The sequence below is a fragment of the Xyrauchen texanus genome, chromosome 13 (genome assembly GCF_025860055.1).
Source record: "Xyrauchen texanus isolate HMW12.3.18 chromosome 13, RBS_HiC_50CHRs, whole genome shotgun sequence".
NCBI classification, from domain to species: domain Eukaryota; kingdom Metazoa; phylum Chordata; class Actinopteri; order Cypriniformes; family Catostomidae; genus Xyrauchen; species Xyrauchen texanus.
Genome location: NC_068288.1, coordinates 27,289,893 through 27,307,260, shown reverse-complemented (window position 1 = coordinate 27,307,260; position 17,368 = coordinate 27,289,893). Strand labels below are relative to the sequence as shown.

Here is a 17,368-nt window from a genome sequence, read left to right as displayed (position 1 = left end):
GTGTGCATTCATGTAAGCAACTGAAATTGAGTTTGAATAGAGCTGAGTTAACATAGTCAATGTTACAAATCTGCTTATTTGATTAGTGACCTAGATATAGTGAAGAATCGTATATTTTCATTTCATTTTATCCCATAACATTTCTTCTTTTTTTCAGAAACCTAAAACATTCAGTTCTTTTCCAGGTTTAACCTCATGTGACCCTTCGTCCACATGTGTGGACATTGTATTTTGACTATACGCAATGCATAATTTAAATAAATTAAAACCAACTGAATACTGTTCACAAGACTCTACGCTGTCATTTAAGGGTTAAACTTCTGGTGCACCACGTCACATGACACAACAGCATGACATCAATTTCCATGAAGCGCTACTACAGGTGCAATGCCAACAAAAGTGCCTCTTGAAGTTTTTGGATTGAAACATGTTTAGTTGTGGACATGTGGACGAAGAGTCACATGAGCAGCGTATCTAGTTTTGTTGATACCGTGCTTTTAAAAATCCTTAACATTTTTGTGCATCAGTGCGCTCATAAATATGAAGTCCACATATGAGGAAATTAGGACCGCATTCCCTCAAAAGTTAAAAAACATGTTTGATTATTTTGAATAATTTATAAACATTAACACATCTGTGTGGCATTTCACTTTAAATAAATGTTATTGTTTTATTTTGTTCTATTCATTAACATTAGTAAATGCATTCCTATATAGAGAATAAAGTATTCATGCAAAGCTGAAAAATTTTGTTTTCAGAAGCTTTATATGGAGTTAGAATGAAAATAAGGTGCATTTCGAACTTTTCTAAGACCAGTGCAGACAGACAGCACACTGGAGGGTAAGTAATTTACTAAATAGGGAGCAAGGATGCATCCTATAGCTTTCTATGCAGCTAAGTGCATTCACTCAGTTTAAGTTTCATTCAGTTTCAGGCTGCAGATGATGTTTGGACCACTAAACATTTTTGGCAGACATGGGACAATGATAATCTGTACATAGATTCAGAATTGTATAATGCACAATTTTATTTCAACATGGTTGGCTATGGTTGATTTGATGATGCTGGCCATTACTTATAATCAGAATTATTAAATCAGCTGTAATGTCTTCAACGTCTCAAATAGACACATAAAGTATTTGATGAAAAAAATCTGACTTTCTATAGCTTGGTATTACTTGAAATTTCACAACTTAGACCTGCTGTCCACATACGTAGACACACATTTTTAGGAAATGATTTGCTCTAAAATTGGTGGCAGCATAGTGGGCTAAAGCACATAACTGTTAATCAGAAGGTTGCTGGTTCGATTCCCACAGCCACCACCATTGTGTCCAAGGCACTTAACTCCAGGTTGCTCCAGGGGGATTGTCCCTGTAATAAGTACACTGTAAGTCGCTTTGGATAAAAGCATCTGCCAAATGCATAAATGTAAATGTAAAAGTATTATTATTATTATTGCTTGTTTATTAGGTGCTACTAGTTACAAATCAGAAATGGAAAATGCACACAGCATTCGCACGGGGGTCTCAGGAAGTTAAATTATATTTTGAACACAAGAATGGCCGGCCCATCCTACAGGCAATACAGGCAACTGTCTGGCGGGGTCCCATGAACACGTGCAAAGCATATGAACAAGTCATAGAATTTAAAACATTGATGACTCTACATGTTTAATGAAGCTGAACTATCTCTCTCATCAAAATAACAGACAGAGCAACACATAAACCTGCTGATTTCGATGCTGCTCTGGTTTGAAAAGGCGTGGTTTAAATGTATAAAAAAATAACCATACATTCATAAGACTATTGAGGCATATACCTACATTGTAAAGACACAGGCTTACGTTCAACAGCGGGGTAAAGTTTGTTTTAGATTCGCTATTCGTTGTATATTTGCCTTATTTTCACATTCCAAAGGTTGTAGAAAGTTCCCAGTAGATAAACTGACTTACTACAGGTGAGATTTTTCCAGTTAGTCAGTCCTTAGTTCCTCACAGGGAAGATACTACAACATTTGGAATGTGAAAATATAATTTTCAGGAATTTGTATGATGTTCATCCTAAAATAACCTAATACTGTACTCATATTATTGGATTTACTGTAATAATCTCACCTGTCGTAAATCAATCTATCTACTGGGAATTTACAACAACCTTTGGAATGTGAAATAACATTTTGCTGATTTATTATTAATTTATTTTTTATTTTTTGCCTTTTTGTTTTCTCGAAAATAATCTAATACTGTACTCATTATTGGATTTACAGTAACATCTAATCTGTAGTACGTCAGTCTATCCACTGGAAACTTACTACAAACTTTGGAATTTTAAAAATAACATTTTGGTGTTTTATTATTAATTTATTTAATATTTTTCTAATACTGTATTAATATTATTGGACTTACTGTAAAAATGACACTTGTATTAGCTCAGTATATTAACTGGCATTATGTTTAAATTGCACGTCAACTGAATGAATGATTGGCGGTGGCCTGTGTTTAATAGTGAGAGGAAATTTCAGATGGTCCCTTAAGTACACTAAGCAATGAAAGCGCATTGGAGCATTTTCAGTCATAATTCTGCAGCCACACCAACTGACAGTTCTGAGTGCATTGTTTTATGACTGTATATTATAGTTATATACCATTTATATACCATAACATCAAGCCAAGTGTGCTAAATCATTGCAAATTTGATGCCGGCAGAGAGTGTGGATACGAGAAACCAAATATCCAAAAAATATCAAATCTAAAACTAACTTTACCCCACTCTGGAAGCTTAGATGTGAGGAACTTGCTCATCATGGAAATTATGCTAAAAAAAGTTCAAGAAAGACTGAATTTAATGTCAGCATTTACACATAGCCTTCACATTTGTCCAATAATAAAAGGCACACAGAATTGATACGTATACGACCAGGTAAAAGCCACTCATATTCCCATTCAAAAACATGGATGTCGGAATGATCTGAGGTTGAAATTAGCACTCTTTGCTGCCATGTAAATACTTATTGTCTTATATTAAACATTAAATGTAATAATATCTTCCAATTTATTTGTTATTATTATTATTATTATTATTATTATTTATCATTTGTTATTTACTGTTGTAGCTGTTATAATTCACTGGCATGAATACTTATGTCTTGGATGCACTCTATACCTTAAGTCTGTATATTCCCAGAACTGCATCTTGCATTGTTCATTTCTCTGCAATATGTAAAATTGAAAATATACTGATTCTATCGATACTCATTGATGATTTCTCATTTCAAAAATGCACTAAACACCGATGTCTTATTTAAACATTTAAAATTTAAAAAGCTTATTTAAAGCAATCAAACTATAGCTGCCTTAGACTAATTTTTAGGACAAAAGGTGTCCTGACTGTAAGTCCACAGTGACTCGGTACATGACTTGTAAGATCGGGACTGTCCCCGGTTTTAAAGTGACATCTGGTCACCCTAAATGCGAATACAATACCTGCATAGTACCACTTATAAATGAATAAAACAAGTTGTGTGGAAGGAAGAAGGATAACGGTGAGAAGACAATTGGCGTACAGAGCGAGGGATTAATCTTTAATAATATATGTATGTGTGTGGATGTGTGTGTGTGTGTGTTGCTCTTATCAATTGCATCACGTGGCAATGATTGTCCTAACTCTAAATCACAAGAAGACGAAACCCTGTCTGCATTTCAGTGAACATTTTACGGTTATGTGTAGGCACTGAATCTGACTGCTTGATGAGAGAGATAGCTCAGCGCAATAAACGTGGTGAGTTTTGTAGAATAAATGGTGAAGAATTTAATATTAACTGAGACGACTTCATCTGAACAATTAAACAGCAGAGAACTTTTATTCTGTCTCACAGCATTGAGAATACGATGGTGCAGGTTGACCAATCAGAAGAAAGGGGCATTTCAGGTCCACCCATATGTGTGAATCAAATATTCAAGTCAAATCTTAGTGAAATCAAATAATCAAAACACAAAGTGTCACATGCACATGACTATTTTTCCAATTTCTTTTTTTTAACCTGAGAATTAAATCGAAATTGCAAAAAACAAGTCATTATTTGTTTTTTAATATTGGTTTTGTAAACGAATAATGACATTTTTCTTTTTTGTTTTTCCGATTTTTAATTCCTAATTGAAAATGATTGATGGATTATGCACGAACAATAAACAATTGTATTTTTATAAATGACATTAGCCAAGATTAATAAATGCTGTTAAATGTTACCTAATGCAAACCTTATTGTAAAATGATACCCAGTAATTATCATACTTGCAGTTTCCATGACATCATTTTAATTGAGACATTGGTTTATTTATACTTCTAGAAAAAAATTTGAAAGGTGATCGAAATAAGACGATAAAATGGTGACTTGTCAAAGCACCTAAAATACACATATTCCTTTATGCATGCAAGTACATTTTAACCTAACATCTCCAAATTGGGGAAAAAAGCTATTGGAACACGTTATTTGTCATCTACCAAGCTATATATAGTATTGTGCTTTTTTTTTTATGGTTTCTATAAAAACAAATCTGCTCATCATGTTTGCAGTGGTTCTATGGATGTTTTTAAGTTATGACAATTTTCACATGGGGAGGCCCTCATAATTTCGCCTAGGGCCCCACGAACACACTGGCCGGCCATGAATACAAGATTTTTTATGTGGACCCCCACTGTAAAAACCTTTAACAGTGTAAAAACCTTTAATTTAGTTCCATGTTACTTAAAGTGAATAATTAAAAGCACAAAACTCAGTGCAGTGCAGATACTGTACATCAAGTAGTACTGTATATAAAATGAAGGTGTTAATGTTTTGTGCTGAACTCCAGTGGATGTCTTACCCTGAGCAGTGTAGACCAGCTCACTGTAAACTATAGCTGGGATGAGCGGGCAGGGCAAATCCTGCAGGTAACCCCTAAGAGTATCAGCCAAAATGGACAATTCATATTGCTCAAAGTCCACCGCTGCTGGGTCTGAAAGAGAGATAGAGAGAATGGTTAAGTATAGACATCTAGAGTGCTTACTCCATGATTTACCCTCACAAGTCTTGTGCCCTTGGCGAAACCAAATAATGTTTCACTTACAGTGGTGGCCAGATCCCCAGACCATTCCAGTCCCTCAAGGGACAATGATCTAGTCACAAGCTTAACAATGAGAGTATATTTGAGTGGAAGTCTCCTAGTCAATAACTCAAAGCCTCGGATAATGGCAGCTTGGAAGATTGCAATTATAAAGTAGTAATTTTAAAAGGCCCTCCATTGTGATGAAATTATAATGGCATATTGATGTATTGGAAAGGTGTAAAAGAGGCTGACATATCTCTCGTATATTTCAGAAGACAGCCTTTTCATTAATTGTTTGGGTGTACGTACTTGCAGATTCATAAATACTTTCCTACTGTATGCTCAAAAGAGCCTGCAGGATGTTGGACAATGAAAACGGCATATTTGGCAGATGAATAATGTAGGAAAATATGTAGAAGCTCAGAAGTGTGTGTGCAAAAGGTAATTCATTAGTCATGTACACATACAGTACTACTGTACTACTACATACAGTACTACTCACAGTATATTGTATACATGCACAAACCTCCTTCAATGAAGATTTGTGCACAACTTTTTCATAGTTAAGGTATGAAACTCTGAATGGCGAAAGATGATTGGCTACCCAATTACATGTCAGAGGACCTATCAACTTGCACACTTTCTGTTTGCCTAACATTTAAATTTGTCAAGTTACTCCAGCACACTGCAAGAGATTTCTCTGAAACCCTCCTCCTCCCCAGGAACAATTGTCTAGATCTGCCACATGAGCATTGTGTTTATGTCTGATTGTGAAGCAGCTTGTCATACATGCTTGATAAAAGCATGTATGTGTATTTTCTTGAAGTAGCAAGTCTTTGTACTTGCTCTAAGACAGCACAGCAGCATAGGAGATCAAGCTCGCCAAGATGTTAATATGTCATACCTACAATAACATGCTAAATCTTTCAGAGAGTTGTCATGACTGTGAACTGTGTTTTGCATGTTTAATTTGTCCAAGGACTTTCGATGCCAACTTAAGTTCCCCGTCTGTCGCTCACTTCGACGTTGTGTGAAAGAAGCAAAACTAAGGGTCTCTCTTGAGAGCCTCACACATCTCTGAACTTGAGAAAAGTCCAATGAGATATTGGCAGACAGAATTAGCATGTCCCTCCCCCACACTTACGGGTATAAAGGGAGGAAATCATGCATCTGTCCATTCAGATTTTTTCTTCGTAGTCGAGCGGTTGTGTGATCAGCGAGCTGCATTCACTTACTGTTCCACTCATCTCTACAGAGCATATTCTGTTGGATCTATGGCGCATGTCATTGGCTTTCTCCTTCTCTGCACGGCAGTGCAGCTTTGTCCAAGGGCGCTTCAACAGTGCTTCTAAAAGAGAAATATTTTCTAAAAGACTGTAATTTCTCTAAAAGACCAATACATTGAACATCCTTTTTAGGACGCGTCTTTATAAAGATGACATTCCGCTATTGTGTAGTTCCTGGATGAGGTCGATTTCTCTCCGCTCCTGATGACCACACCGTCTTCTTGTGTTCTCACTGCGAGAACCTCACCATGGCAACGTAGCGGTTGTGGCTTTCCTTTGTAAAGAGGAACACCACTCCAGCCAACCCCCGCATTGCTCCTTCTTCACATGGGATTGAGGATGACCCGGCTGGCGATGGAGGCGATTTGGGGATGGCAGTGGGCTGTTTCGCCGGGTAAATCCGGGCACTGCTCACAGCCACGCACCCCACTCCCCCCCCCACTTCCTTTCTTCCCGGAGGTGCGTGATGAGCTGACGAGGTCATGGAGGACACCTTTCACTGCTCGCAACCGACCTCCTCACTCTCCCATTCTCACTACCCTAGACGGCGGGGCAGCCCACAGGTACTCGGAGGCCCCCAGGTGGACAGATAGGTTGCGATCCACCTGTGTCCTGAGAACGCCATCACCTGACGGGATCCCTCCGGTGCTCCCCTCCAAGGCTTGTAGGATGACGACATCACTGACCTCCAAAGCCTACAACGCCGCTGGACAGGCCGCTTTTGCCCTACATGCCATGGCCCTCCTGCAAGTTCACCAGCCCAAGGCACTCAAAGATCTGCACTTGGGTAGTCCTGACCGCGACGTGTTGCAGGAACTGCACTCAGCGACCGACCTCGCCCTCAGGGCCAAGAAGGTCACAGCGCGGATACTCGGGTAGGCGATGGCCACCCTCTTGGTCCAGAAACATCATTGGCTGAACCTGGTCAAGATGCGGGATGTGGACAAAGCACGCTTCCTCAATACCCCAGTCTCCCATTTCGGTCTAATCGGTGACATCGTGGAGGACTTCACCCCAGCAGTTCTCAGTGGTGAAGAAACAGACGTAGGCCATTTCTCACATCATGCTCTGCTGCTGCACCAGTGCGGGCCGTGCTCCGTCTGCTCGCCGAGCTGCCAGGAACCTAAAAATGTTATGACAATTTTATGTGGCGTTGGGGAAGGGTACGTGCAGTCTGACGCAGCTTTAACACGCAACTGCCTGCCGCACCTGCGTCAGCAGAGCACATACACGGTTCAGCGTGTGGCGTGATTGAATAGGGACACCTAGTGTCACTTCTTTGACACAACGTCTCGTTCCCTCCATCAGGGAACGGAGGTTACAACAGCAACCTAGATGTTTTTCCTGTATAATTAATGGCAAAAATTTACATTGTTTAACAAGAGAGTACATGTACTTTTTATAGTAAATTATTGTTAAAATTACAGTAAAAAAACAATAATCGGGCATTTCCATAATTCCTTGCATGATCCATCATATTTCAATATATTTTATGGGAATAGTTATGTTTCTTTATATTTTTAATATCAGTTACGTGCATTTGGGTGTTCTGTTTTATATTTAATGTAGTTTAGTTAATGTTTACTGCCTTATTTAAATTTCACATGTATTACCCTGATGTTGTTTAATGTTTGTGTGAGTGACACTGAGCACATTTTTACAGTGATTATCAATAACTTGTAAAAAGCAGATTTTTACAGTTGCAGAAGGTTAATATCAAGTTTATGATGTTTATTTACTGTAAATTACTGGAGCTACCAGTTGAAGCATGATAAATGTGTATATGTGGCAGGACGGAGGGCGGGGCCGGGTCGTGATCATACACACCCGGTCCCGTATTAGGCTAATCAAGCCTCTGAGGTTTAAAGGCAGACTGCAGAGTATCGTGCGGGAGAGAGAGATCGTTAGCGGACATGTCCATCATGTGTGTGTTTATGTGGTCTTTTGAGTTTATCATTAAAACTATTATTTATATTGAAAAGCCGGTTCTCGCCTCCTCCTTTCCATTGAATACCTTTACACTGGTGCCGAAGCCCGGGAAGGAGGAGGGATACGCCGTAGTAGAGTTCTCGCCACTACCGTCCACCCCAACGGAGCAGCCACGGCCATCTGCTGGGGGACAAGGAGCCTAGCCGCCTGAACGAGGACGATGGCCGCCAACCGCGAGGGGAGAAGGGGCTCCTAGCCGACCGCCTGGAGCAGTCAGGGCCGCTGCCAGGGGCGGAGGAGTCGCCTACCGGCCACTGAAACGCGGCAGGGTTTAAGACCACCGACTGCGAGCGGGGAGGGGCTCACTGCAGACCGCCTGGGGAGAGAGAAGCGCTGCCAGGGGCGGGGGAGACCCCTTCTGTTCCCCGAGAACGAGGCGGGGTGTTCCGTCCGCCAGGGGCTGGAGGACTGCCTCGGATCCGCACGGAGAGGCGCGGCTGTCGTCCAATAGAGGATGGAGGAGTGGCCGAGGAACAAGCTGCGGCGTATCGGAGAACTGGCGAGTAAGAGCTTTTTTTTTCATCTCTCTCTTTCCCTTTCTCTCACTGTCGCTCTGCGTTTGCCTTTTCCCTCTTTTTAAATTTTACAGTTTTTGGGTAAAAACTTTTTTTTTCGGTCCCGTATTAGGCTAATCAAGCCTCTGAGGTTTAAAGGCCGACTGCAGAGTATCGTGAGGGAGAGAGAGATCGTTAGCGGACATGCCCGTCATGTGTGTGTTTATGTGGTCTTTTGAGTTTATCATTAAAATTATTATTTATATTGAAAAGCCGGTTCTCGCCTCCTTTCCATTGAATACCTTTACACTATACGAACACAAAAGATATACAAAAAAAAAAAAGAAGCTCGAAAAAATGCTTTAAGCCATTAACCCATCCTCTCCTCTTCAATTCTTCATCCTCTCCTCTATCCTATGCCATTTTAATGTGAGACAAGTGTCTGGCATCCCCCCCACCCCCTCGGCTAAATTGTAATAGCATTGATTGTCCCTCTGACTAATTGTAAAATAAAGTTTCCCCATGATCAGGTAGCAGTATGATCAAAAACCCATTAAGCTTTGCTAATGACCTCTCTCTCTCTCCAAATGTGATAAGTTTGTTGACCTGCCATTATGCCTGATTCCAGTACAAGGCTTCAGGACATTCTTGGTACTCCAAATGAACCAGGAAGGTAATGCAAACTGCTTGGAAGGGACTGTATAATGGCAGCATGTGAAAACCCTAGCCTATAATTTAGATAATAACCTAGCAATACAAATCAAAAACGAGACTGAATATCAGAAAATAAAAATGAAATTATTTGAGTGTCTTTTATCAATAATGTAATTTGGTTTAAAGGATATTTTTAAACTATATTAAAGCATTTTTGTAAGTGGAAGGCAAATTCATTATTAAGAGTTTGATTAGCTTCATGGATTTATTGAAAATAAAAAAAATAAAAACCTTCACATATTTAGCCAGTAATAAAAGACTTACTTGACAGTAAGTATAACAGCAGTCAAACATTATAGCCCTGGGTACATTCGACTACAATGAAAAGCTTTGGAGGAAGCACCTTACTTGTTATTCAACACACAATTTACAGTATTATTTACAGAGACAGTCCATCTTGACCAACTATTGCTTTACTTAAGAGCACAAAGACAACAGTCCTCAGTTTGAGGTCAAAGCCTAGGTTTGACCCTATGAGCTTAAGGTGGCCTAACAAAGACACTAACTAATACATTATACTTCCACCTCCCCAAAGCACACTTTATGACTGGGAGCATCAGTTGCAGAAAAGAGGCCCAGAATCATCTGTAGCCTGAAGTAGTGTTCACACTGCGATTTGCTGTGAAAAAAAGCAAAGTCATTCTTCTTCAATAAAAACTGGTGATGCATTAAATTTGAGAAAGGTTTAATTAATGCAAATGAGCAGTGATGTAATGCAGTGGCTACCAATGGAAGTACAGACAGTGGATCATTTGATTTAGGTGATCTGTGGTTATATGCTCAAGTATGAATACTTTCTAGCAACCAACAGTACAACGAGTTGGTGACTTATTGTGAGTATTGTGAACATTTAGATGTCACTTACATTCTCAGTAGTCTTCTCACAGCAAGGTTCTTCATTACTCTGGCAATGGAAAATATTTATGTTCCCCGTCTGTCGCTCTCTTCGACGTTGTGTAGGAGAAGCGACACTAGGGGTCTCTCTTGAGCACCGAATATACCTCTGATCTATGAAAAAAGGCCGATGAGAAGTTGGCAGCTAGTATTTGCGTACCCCGCCCCCGGACATACAGGTATTACCAACACCAGCAGATGACATGGCACCCCAAACCATCACTGACTGTGGAAACTTTACACTGGACTTCAAGCAACGTGGATTATGTGCCTCTCTTCTCTTCCTCCAGACTCTGGGACCTTGATTTCCAAAGGAAATGCAAAATTTACTTTCATCAGAGAACATAACTTTGGACCACTCAGTAGCAGTCCAGTCCTTTTTGTCTTCAGCCCAGGCGAGACGCTTCTGACGCTGTGTCTTGCATACGTCTGTGCGTGGTGGTTCTTGAAGCACTGACTCCAGCAGCAGTCCACTCTTTGTGAATCTCCCCCACATTTTTGAATGGGTTTTGTTTCACAATCCTCTCCAGGGTGCGGTTATCCCTATTGCTTGTACACTTTTTTCTACCACATCTTTTCCTTCCCTTCACCTCTCTATTAATGTGCTTGGACAAAGAGCTCTGTGAACAGCCAGCCTCTTTTGCAATGACCTTTTGTGTCTTGCCCTCCTTGTGCAAGGTGTCAATGGTCGTCTTTTGGACACCTGTCAAGTCAGCAGTCTTCCCCATGATTGTGTAGCCTACAGAACTAGACTGAGAGACCATTTAAAGGCCTTTGCAGGTGTTTTGAGTTAATTAGCTGATTAGAGTGTGGCACCCGGCGTCTTCAATATTGAACCTTTTCACAATATTCAAATTTTCTGAGATACTGATTTTGGGGTTTTTCATTAGTTGTCAGTTATAATCATCAAAATTAAAAGGAATGAACACTTGAAATATATCAGTTTGTGTGGAATGAATGTATACATTATCCAAGTTTCACTTTTTGAATGGAATTACTGAAATAAATCAACTTTGTGATGATATTCTAATTATATGACCAGCACCTGTGTGTGTGTATATATATATAGGCTATATTTCAATAACAGTTTATATAGAATCTTCCTTGTCTCTACTAGGCTGGCAAATGTTCCAGGCTATATTTCAATACCAGTTTATATAGAACCTTCTTGTCTGTTTTTTTTTTTTTCAAGGGGCCTCTTTAAGGATTGTTAAACCATTTGTCTTTCCAAATTGTTGATGGAATTTCTAAAAATGTTGTGCAATTTATCAACCCTCTAGAGAAATAGTGTTCTTCTAGATTAAACTCATGTGGATAACAAACCAAGCTGGCCTAATACAAGGCTAGATTAATGCAGGGATTTTCCATAAACCAAGTTCCCCTCTGTCACTAAGGAACAGCCATGTGAGAAACTACTACCTATTTATCACAGTTTCTCAATGAATCCCATTTACTAGCTGCTATGTCCATCCTGTGCTTCCACATGTATTTCTTATTTTTCTAATCACCCTCACAGTGGATGCCCATCTGCTGATATTTAATTTCTTGCCTGCCAGTGGCCCCAATCGATTGTATCCTCCAGCTGGCTTGATCCATACCATATATGGTTGGAATTTCTCTGAGTGTGATTTTAAATAGCCAACTTGTAAAGTGTCTAATCCACTACAAACAGATTTGTAATGGTCATCAAGAAGCATTTTCCCCATCCGTATCTCAAAGAGTCCTCCTAATCATCCATTTACATGAATGTCAATTCAACTCATTGTCAAATTCAGCAGACCAATCTGTCTAGCCTAAAACTATTGATCCACCAGGGCTTTGTTGATTGTGCCTTGCACCTTATGTTGGTCAGCAGGAGATATAATCAGCTATAATCAAAAGACCCCAGTCCCATTTCTTTCCACTGTGGATCAAAGTGACTCTATAGTACTTGCTTAAAATGTGTTAAGAGAGATCACATGGTGAAGGATCAGAAGGTTTTTATAAAAGCCTGGAAACCTTAAGACTGGTTTTAGAGGTTAGTGCTGTAAGTTAAAAGCATCAACACGAGTCATCACCATGATCCATTGGGTAAAGGTCACCACTGGCTCTGGATAAAGCCACCTCAGCTGGTCATTATCTGCTGTTAAAATTTTACAGATGGCTTAGTCCCTGTGGAAGCACTGACCTGCAAATTTCGCCTCAGCCACGGAGGAAAATAAAGGTAATAATTATGGTGGTTCAAAAAACAGGAAATATACGTCACATGTTCGGATTTAATTGTGCAGGAAATTAAACCTTTCTGTCTTGTTGGTGTCTTAAGTGTCGTCAGACTGAGGAAAAGACCAATGATAAACAAAAAGACATTAAAATCATGTGATCTGTTTTTAAATGTTAAATGTAAACAAATCCATGCTAAAAATCTAAAGGTGCCTCAAATTTCCTATTGTGTATAGTGGAGACTGGGAAGTGCTCGTCACACAAACTTTGAAATAATATTCCCATATTTATCTGCTACTAATTAAAGTAGTTTGGAAATCTACTACCTTTCCCTAAACTGTGTACATTTGTGGGGGAGAGGCGAGACTAATAAAAGACTGATAAAAAAACATGGATGTTTTAAATTGTGTGCATGAATTGATTATGCTAATCAAAATTACTTTTTTATTTTAATTCATGCTCTTTATACTTAACTCAACTGAAAGGTTCTTCAGAGGGTTTTGCCTGTGTAGCAATTTGAGAAATTCTGAAATGACTTGTTGTATACTGCGGAAAAGCTCAATGTTAAATAATAATAATAAATGTCAATAATAAAAAATACAAAATCTTTTAAAATTGATGTAAAATGAAACTGAAAAAAAAAAAATGCAAATACAAGTAAATAGACACAGGTAGAGGAGAACCTCTGAAACGCTGTTAATAACAGATAAGTTATTGTATTCACTTTTGATTCAGTAGGTCTATTGAAAGAGAATGAGGAAAGAAGAGAAAAAGTGGAATAATCAAATTATTTTCAGAGAACTTTTTACATAAAATCTAATAATGATGATTATAGCTAATTGAATGGTCCTGATAAAATGGTCAGAAAAACAGAGTTGCTTTTTCTTGCTTAAGAGAATTAGGCAGAGTTCACCATAATTCCATTTGCCACATTATCTCATCTTTTACTCAGTTCTATGCTGTGCCATGCAAGCAACCCAACTCACTCACAATGGTAAAAGCTGTGACTGTGTTGTGACTCTGTTGCATAAAAAAGGAACAGTTGTCATGGGCCTACAAATCAAAAACCAACCCTAAGTACATTAGCTCCAGGGAGAATAGAGATGTAATTAGAGTGTGTTTGCTCTGTAGATCTTTCAAATTCCTTCCAGTCAGGGGAAAGAGATATTTTCTTGCCTCATTTTCGCTAGTTGTTTGGCCTGTCCTAAATAACAGAGAGATGACTGGTGACATTTGTAGAGTCAGACAGAACTGCAAGCTAGACTGAAGTTTGCAATTCTAATTGAGTTTGAAGGGATAAACTAGCTCAAGGTTTAAAAAAAAAACAACATTTTAAGGAGATAACAGGTATCTCTTATCTCTAAAAATACACTGTAAAAAAAAGTCTATAATGTTTACGGTAAAAGAATGCTACAGTTCAGAGCATCGCTTTTCTAGTAATGGAGTTAGACTCGGTCTCAGTGAACTGCCTGAGTACATTCAGACCGGGCACAGTGGTTCCACTGACACTATTTCAGAGGCTCCTGGGGCATATGGCATCCTCAGTGGCGGTCGCGCCACTCGAGTTGATGCACAAGACTTGAGTCCTGAGATGGGCATGGCACCACGGCACATACCGTGTGAACATAACCCCTTCCTGCCGTCAATTATTCAGCCCTTGGACAGACCTCTGTTTTCTACGGGCAGGAGTCCCCCTTCAGCAGGTGTTCAGACGCGTCGTAGTTACTACAGATGCCTCACCGTGTGCAACGTGCACGCAGCCACTGGCTCCTGGACAGGCTGGGTTGGCACATCAACTGCCTAGAGTTTCTGGCTGTAATATTTGCCCTGCGCAGATTCCTGCCACTGGTCCATGGCAAGCACGTATTGATCAGGCAACACAGCGACAGTAGCGTATATAAATCGCCACGGCGGCGTTCACTCTCGTTGCATGTTGCCTGCCATCACCTCCTTTGGAGTCAACATCGGCGGAGGTCGCTGCGTGCCACTCATGTCCTAGGCAACCTCAACGCCACAGCGGACGCACTGTTATGGCCTGTAATGCTCAGCGGAGAAAGGAGACTCCACCCTCAGATGGTCCAGCTGATTTGGGGTCGATTCGGCAGGTAGATTTGTTTGCCTCCCAAGAATCCACCCACTGCCCGCTCTGGTACTGTCTGACGGAAGCCCCCCTCGGCACAGATGCGCTGGCACACAGCTGGCCCCGGGGGCTGCGCAAGTACGCATTTCCCCCAGTGAGCCTACTTGCACAAGTCCTGTGCAAGGTCAGGGAGGATGAGGAAAAAGTCACTCTCGTAGCCCCTTACTGGCCCACTTGTACTCTGCTCTTGGATCTCACAGTCCTCGCAACAGCACCTCCCTGGCGGATTCCCCTGAGGAAAAACCTTCTTTCTCAGGGATGTGGCACCCTATGGTAACCGCGCCCAGACCTCTGGAACCTCCATGTCTGGCCATTGGATGGGATGCCGTAGATCTAAGCGGTGTACCACCAGCCATCGTAGACACGATCACGATATAGATACACAATATATTTTTATAAAATGTATTGATCACAGGATTATCAATGTTAAATTATTAAAATATACTTGTTCATTGTAAGTTCATGTTAGTTCAAAAAGCATTACCCAATGTTAACATTAAACTTTTAGTTTTAAAAAAGTATTCATTTTATTCATTGATAGTTCATGTTAACTAATGTGTTTAACTAATGTTAACAAATAGTTCCAAGAATTACCTGAAATAATGAATACAGCAGTAAGTTTTAAGTTTTGCTTGAGTTTGCTTAAGTGGTCATCCAGCTGATCCAACAAGTTCATAATAATAGGAAAATTTGCCCTCACAGGTGTCGGCATTGGCAAACAAAATAAGTAAATTCATAAAACTTAATATGTGGCTTCAACACCACCTGTGCTCTGTTCCAAAACTGGTTTATTATACAGTATATCAACTTATATTTCATCCAATAAAGATAATAATAAGACATTTTAATTTTTCAATTAGTAGTGACTCGCCTTAATCCAGGTGACGGAGGACGAATCTCAGTTGCCTCCATGTCAGAGACGTCAATCCATCACGTGGCTTGTTGAGCGTGTTAGCGCGGAGATGTAGCACGTGTGGAGGCCCATGCTATTCTCCGCAGCAACCACGCACAACTCACCATGTGCCCCACCGAGAGCAAGAACCACATTACAGTGACCACGAGGAGATTACCCCATGTGACTCTACCATCCCTAGCAACCGGGCCAATTTGGTTGCTCAGGAGACCTGGCTGGAGTCACTCAGCATGCTCTGGATTCGAACTCGTGACTCCAGGGGTGGTTGTCAGTGTCAATACTCACTGAGCTACCCAGGCCCCCACAATGGGTCTATACTAAAACCTAGCGAGCATCCTCCGGAGGCAGCATTTTAAGACATCATAAGCAAGCTCCAGATGTGAAGGCTGTTCCAAAAGGCAGGTATCTTAATTATGCCACCTTCTAAGAAATAGAAGTTTGATAATAGAAAAAAATGTTGTCCTAATTCTAAGGTAGCATCATATGTAGGCTATCCTTCCCCGGGTAAGCGATCTCAGAATACAATGTGATGAGCACAGCAAAGAAAAATATCCAAGATTGCAGAAGAGGTGGGAGAAACTTTTTATATAGATTTTTTTATGTAGATTTGATATATATATATATATATATATTAGGGCTGTCAATCGATAATTTTTTCAAAAAAATGAATTACATGGTGTCCCGATTAATTAATCGCGATTAATCGCATTTAATTGCATATACAAAAAAGTCCCTCATATAACAATAGTTCAATATATAAAGATTATGCATATTTATATCAATATATAATTATACATAGTTATCTATAATATATATATATATATATATATATATATATATATATATATATATATAAAAATATTCAGATAATTAAAATGCATTACATTCTTGTAGCAGAAGAGTTAATCACTGATAAGACAATACAAAAAGCGGCTTTAGAATACAATGTATTGTTTACAACCATATTATTGAACATAAGTCAATCATTGGCATACAGTTCACAGCAATCCATTTCGCAAGTGAATTTGTCAATCAGTTGGAGATTTATTATGAGGGCTTGTTTAAAAGTCTACACCTTCAATTTACACCTTCTTCAGATATGCTTGTGTAGTGTCTCAGGTGCGTTGCCTCATAAACATAAAATGTTTAGGTCACTGTTTCAAGTTAAATAGTTTAATACTCAATCTTTAAACACATCTTGAGATCCCTTAGTTCGCATTTGCGCTCCTTCAAGTGTTTTAAACGCAAGAACGTAATGCATGTTTGTGTTGTTCTGCCTACTGATGTGTTTTCTTCACTGTATAAACTGCGCGTTGCTCATACAGCTGAAATGCCACTTACTGCCCTCTGGAGTAAACAGGTGGTACTACAAGCTTGCATTTCTTAGGGGGCAGTGCGATTCATTGCGTAAATTTTTTGTAATTTGTCAAATTAATCACACTGAATTAACGTGTTAAATTTACAGCCCTAATAAATATATATATTTATTAGAATATATATATATATATATATATATATATATATATATATATATATATATATATATATATATATCCATTCAATACTGAAAAGTACTGATAAATAACAGTTTAATATTATACAAAACCAAATATTTTTCCCAAACTTTGTGTGTGCTATGAGTATTTATGTTCA

The 17,368-nt window shown here is 39.4% G+C and overlaps 1 protein-coding gene across 1 annotated transcript in view; it reads right to left on the bottom strand.

Moving 5' to 3' along the window:
* pik3r3b (phosphoinositide-3-kinase, regulatory subunit 3b (gamma)) overlaps window positions 1-17,368 on the bottom strand; it is a 289,080-nt gene that overhangs the window by 143,550 nt on the left and 128,162 nt on the right. The window contains exon 5 of the mRNA XM_052140870.1: window positions 4,865-4,996. Coding sequence (XP_051996830.1) covers window positions 4,865-4,996 — 132 coding nt within the window. The remainder of the gene's footprint in view (window positions 1-4,864; window positions 4,997-17,368) is intronic.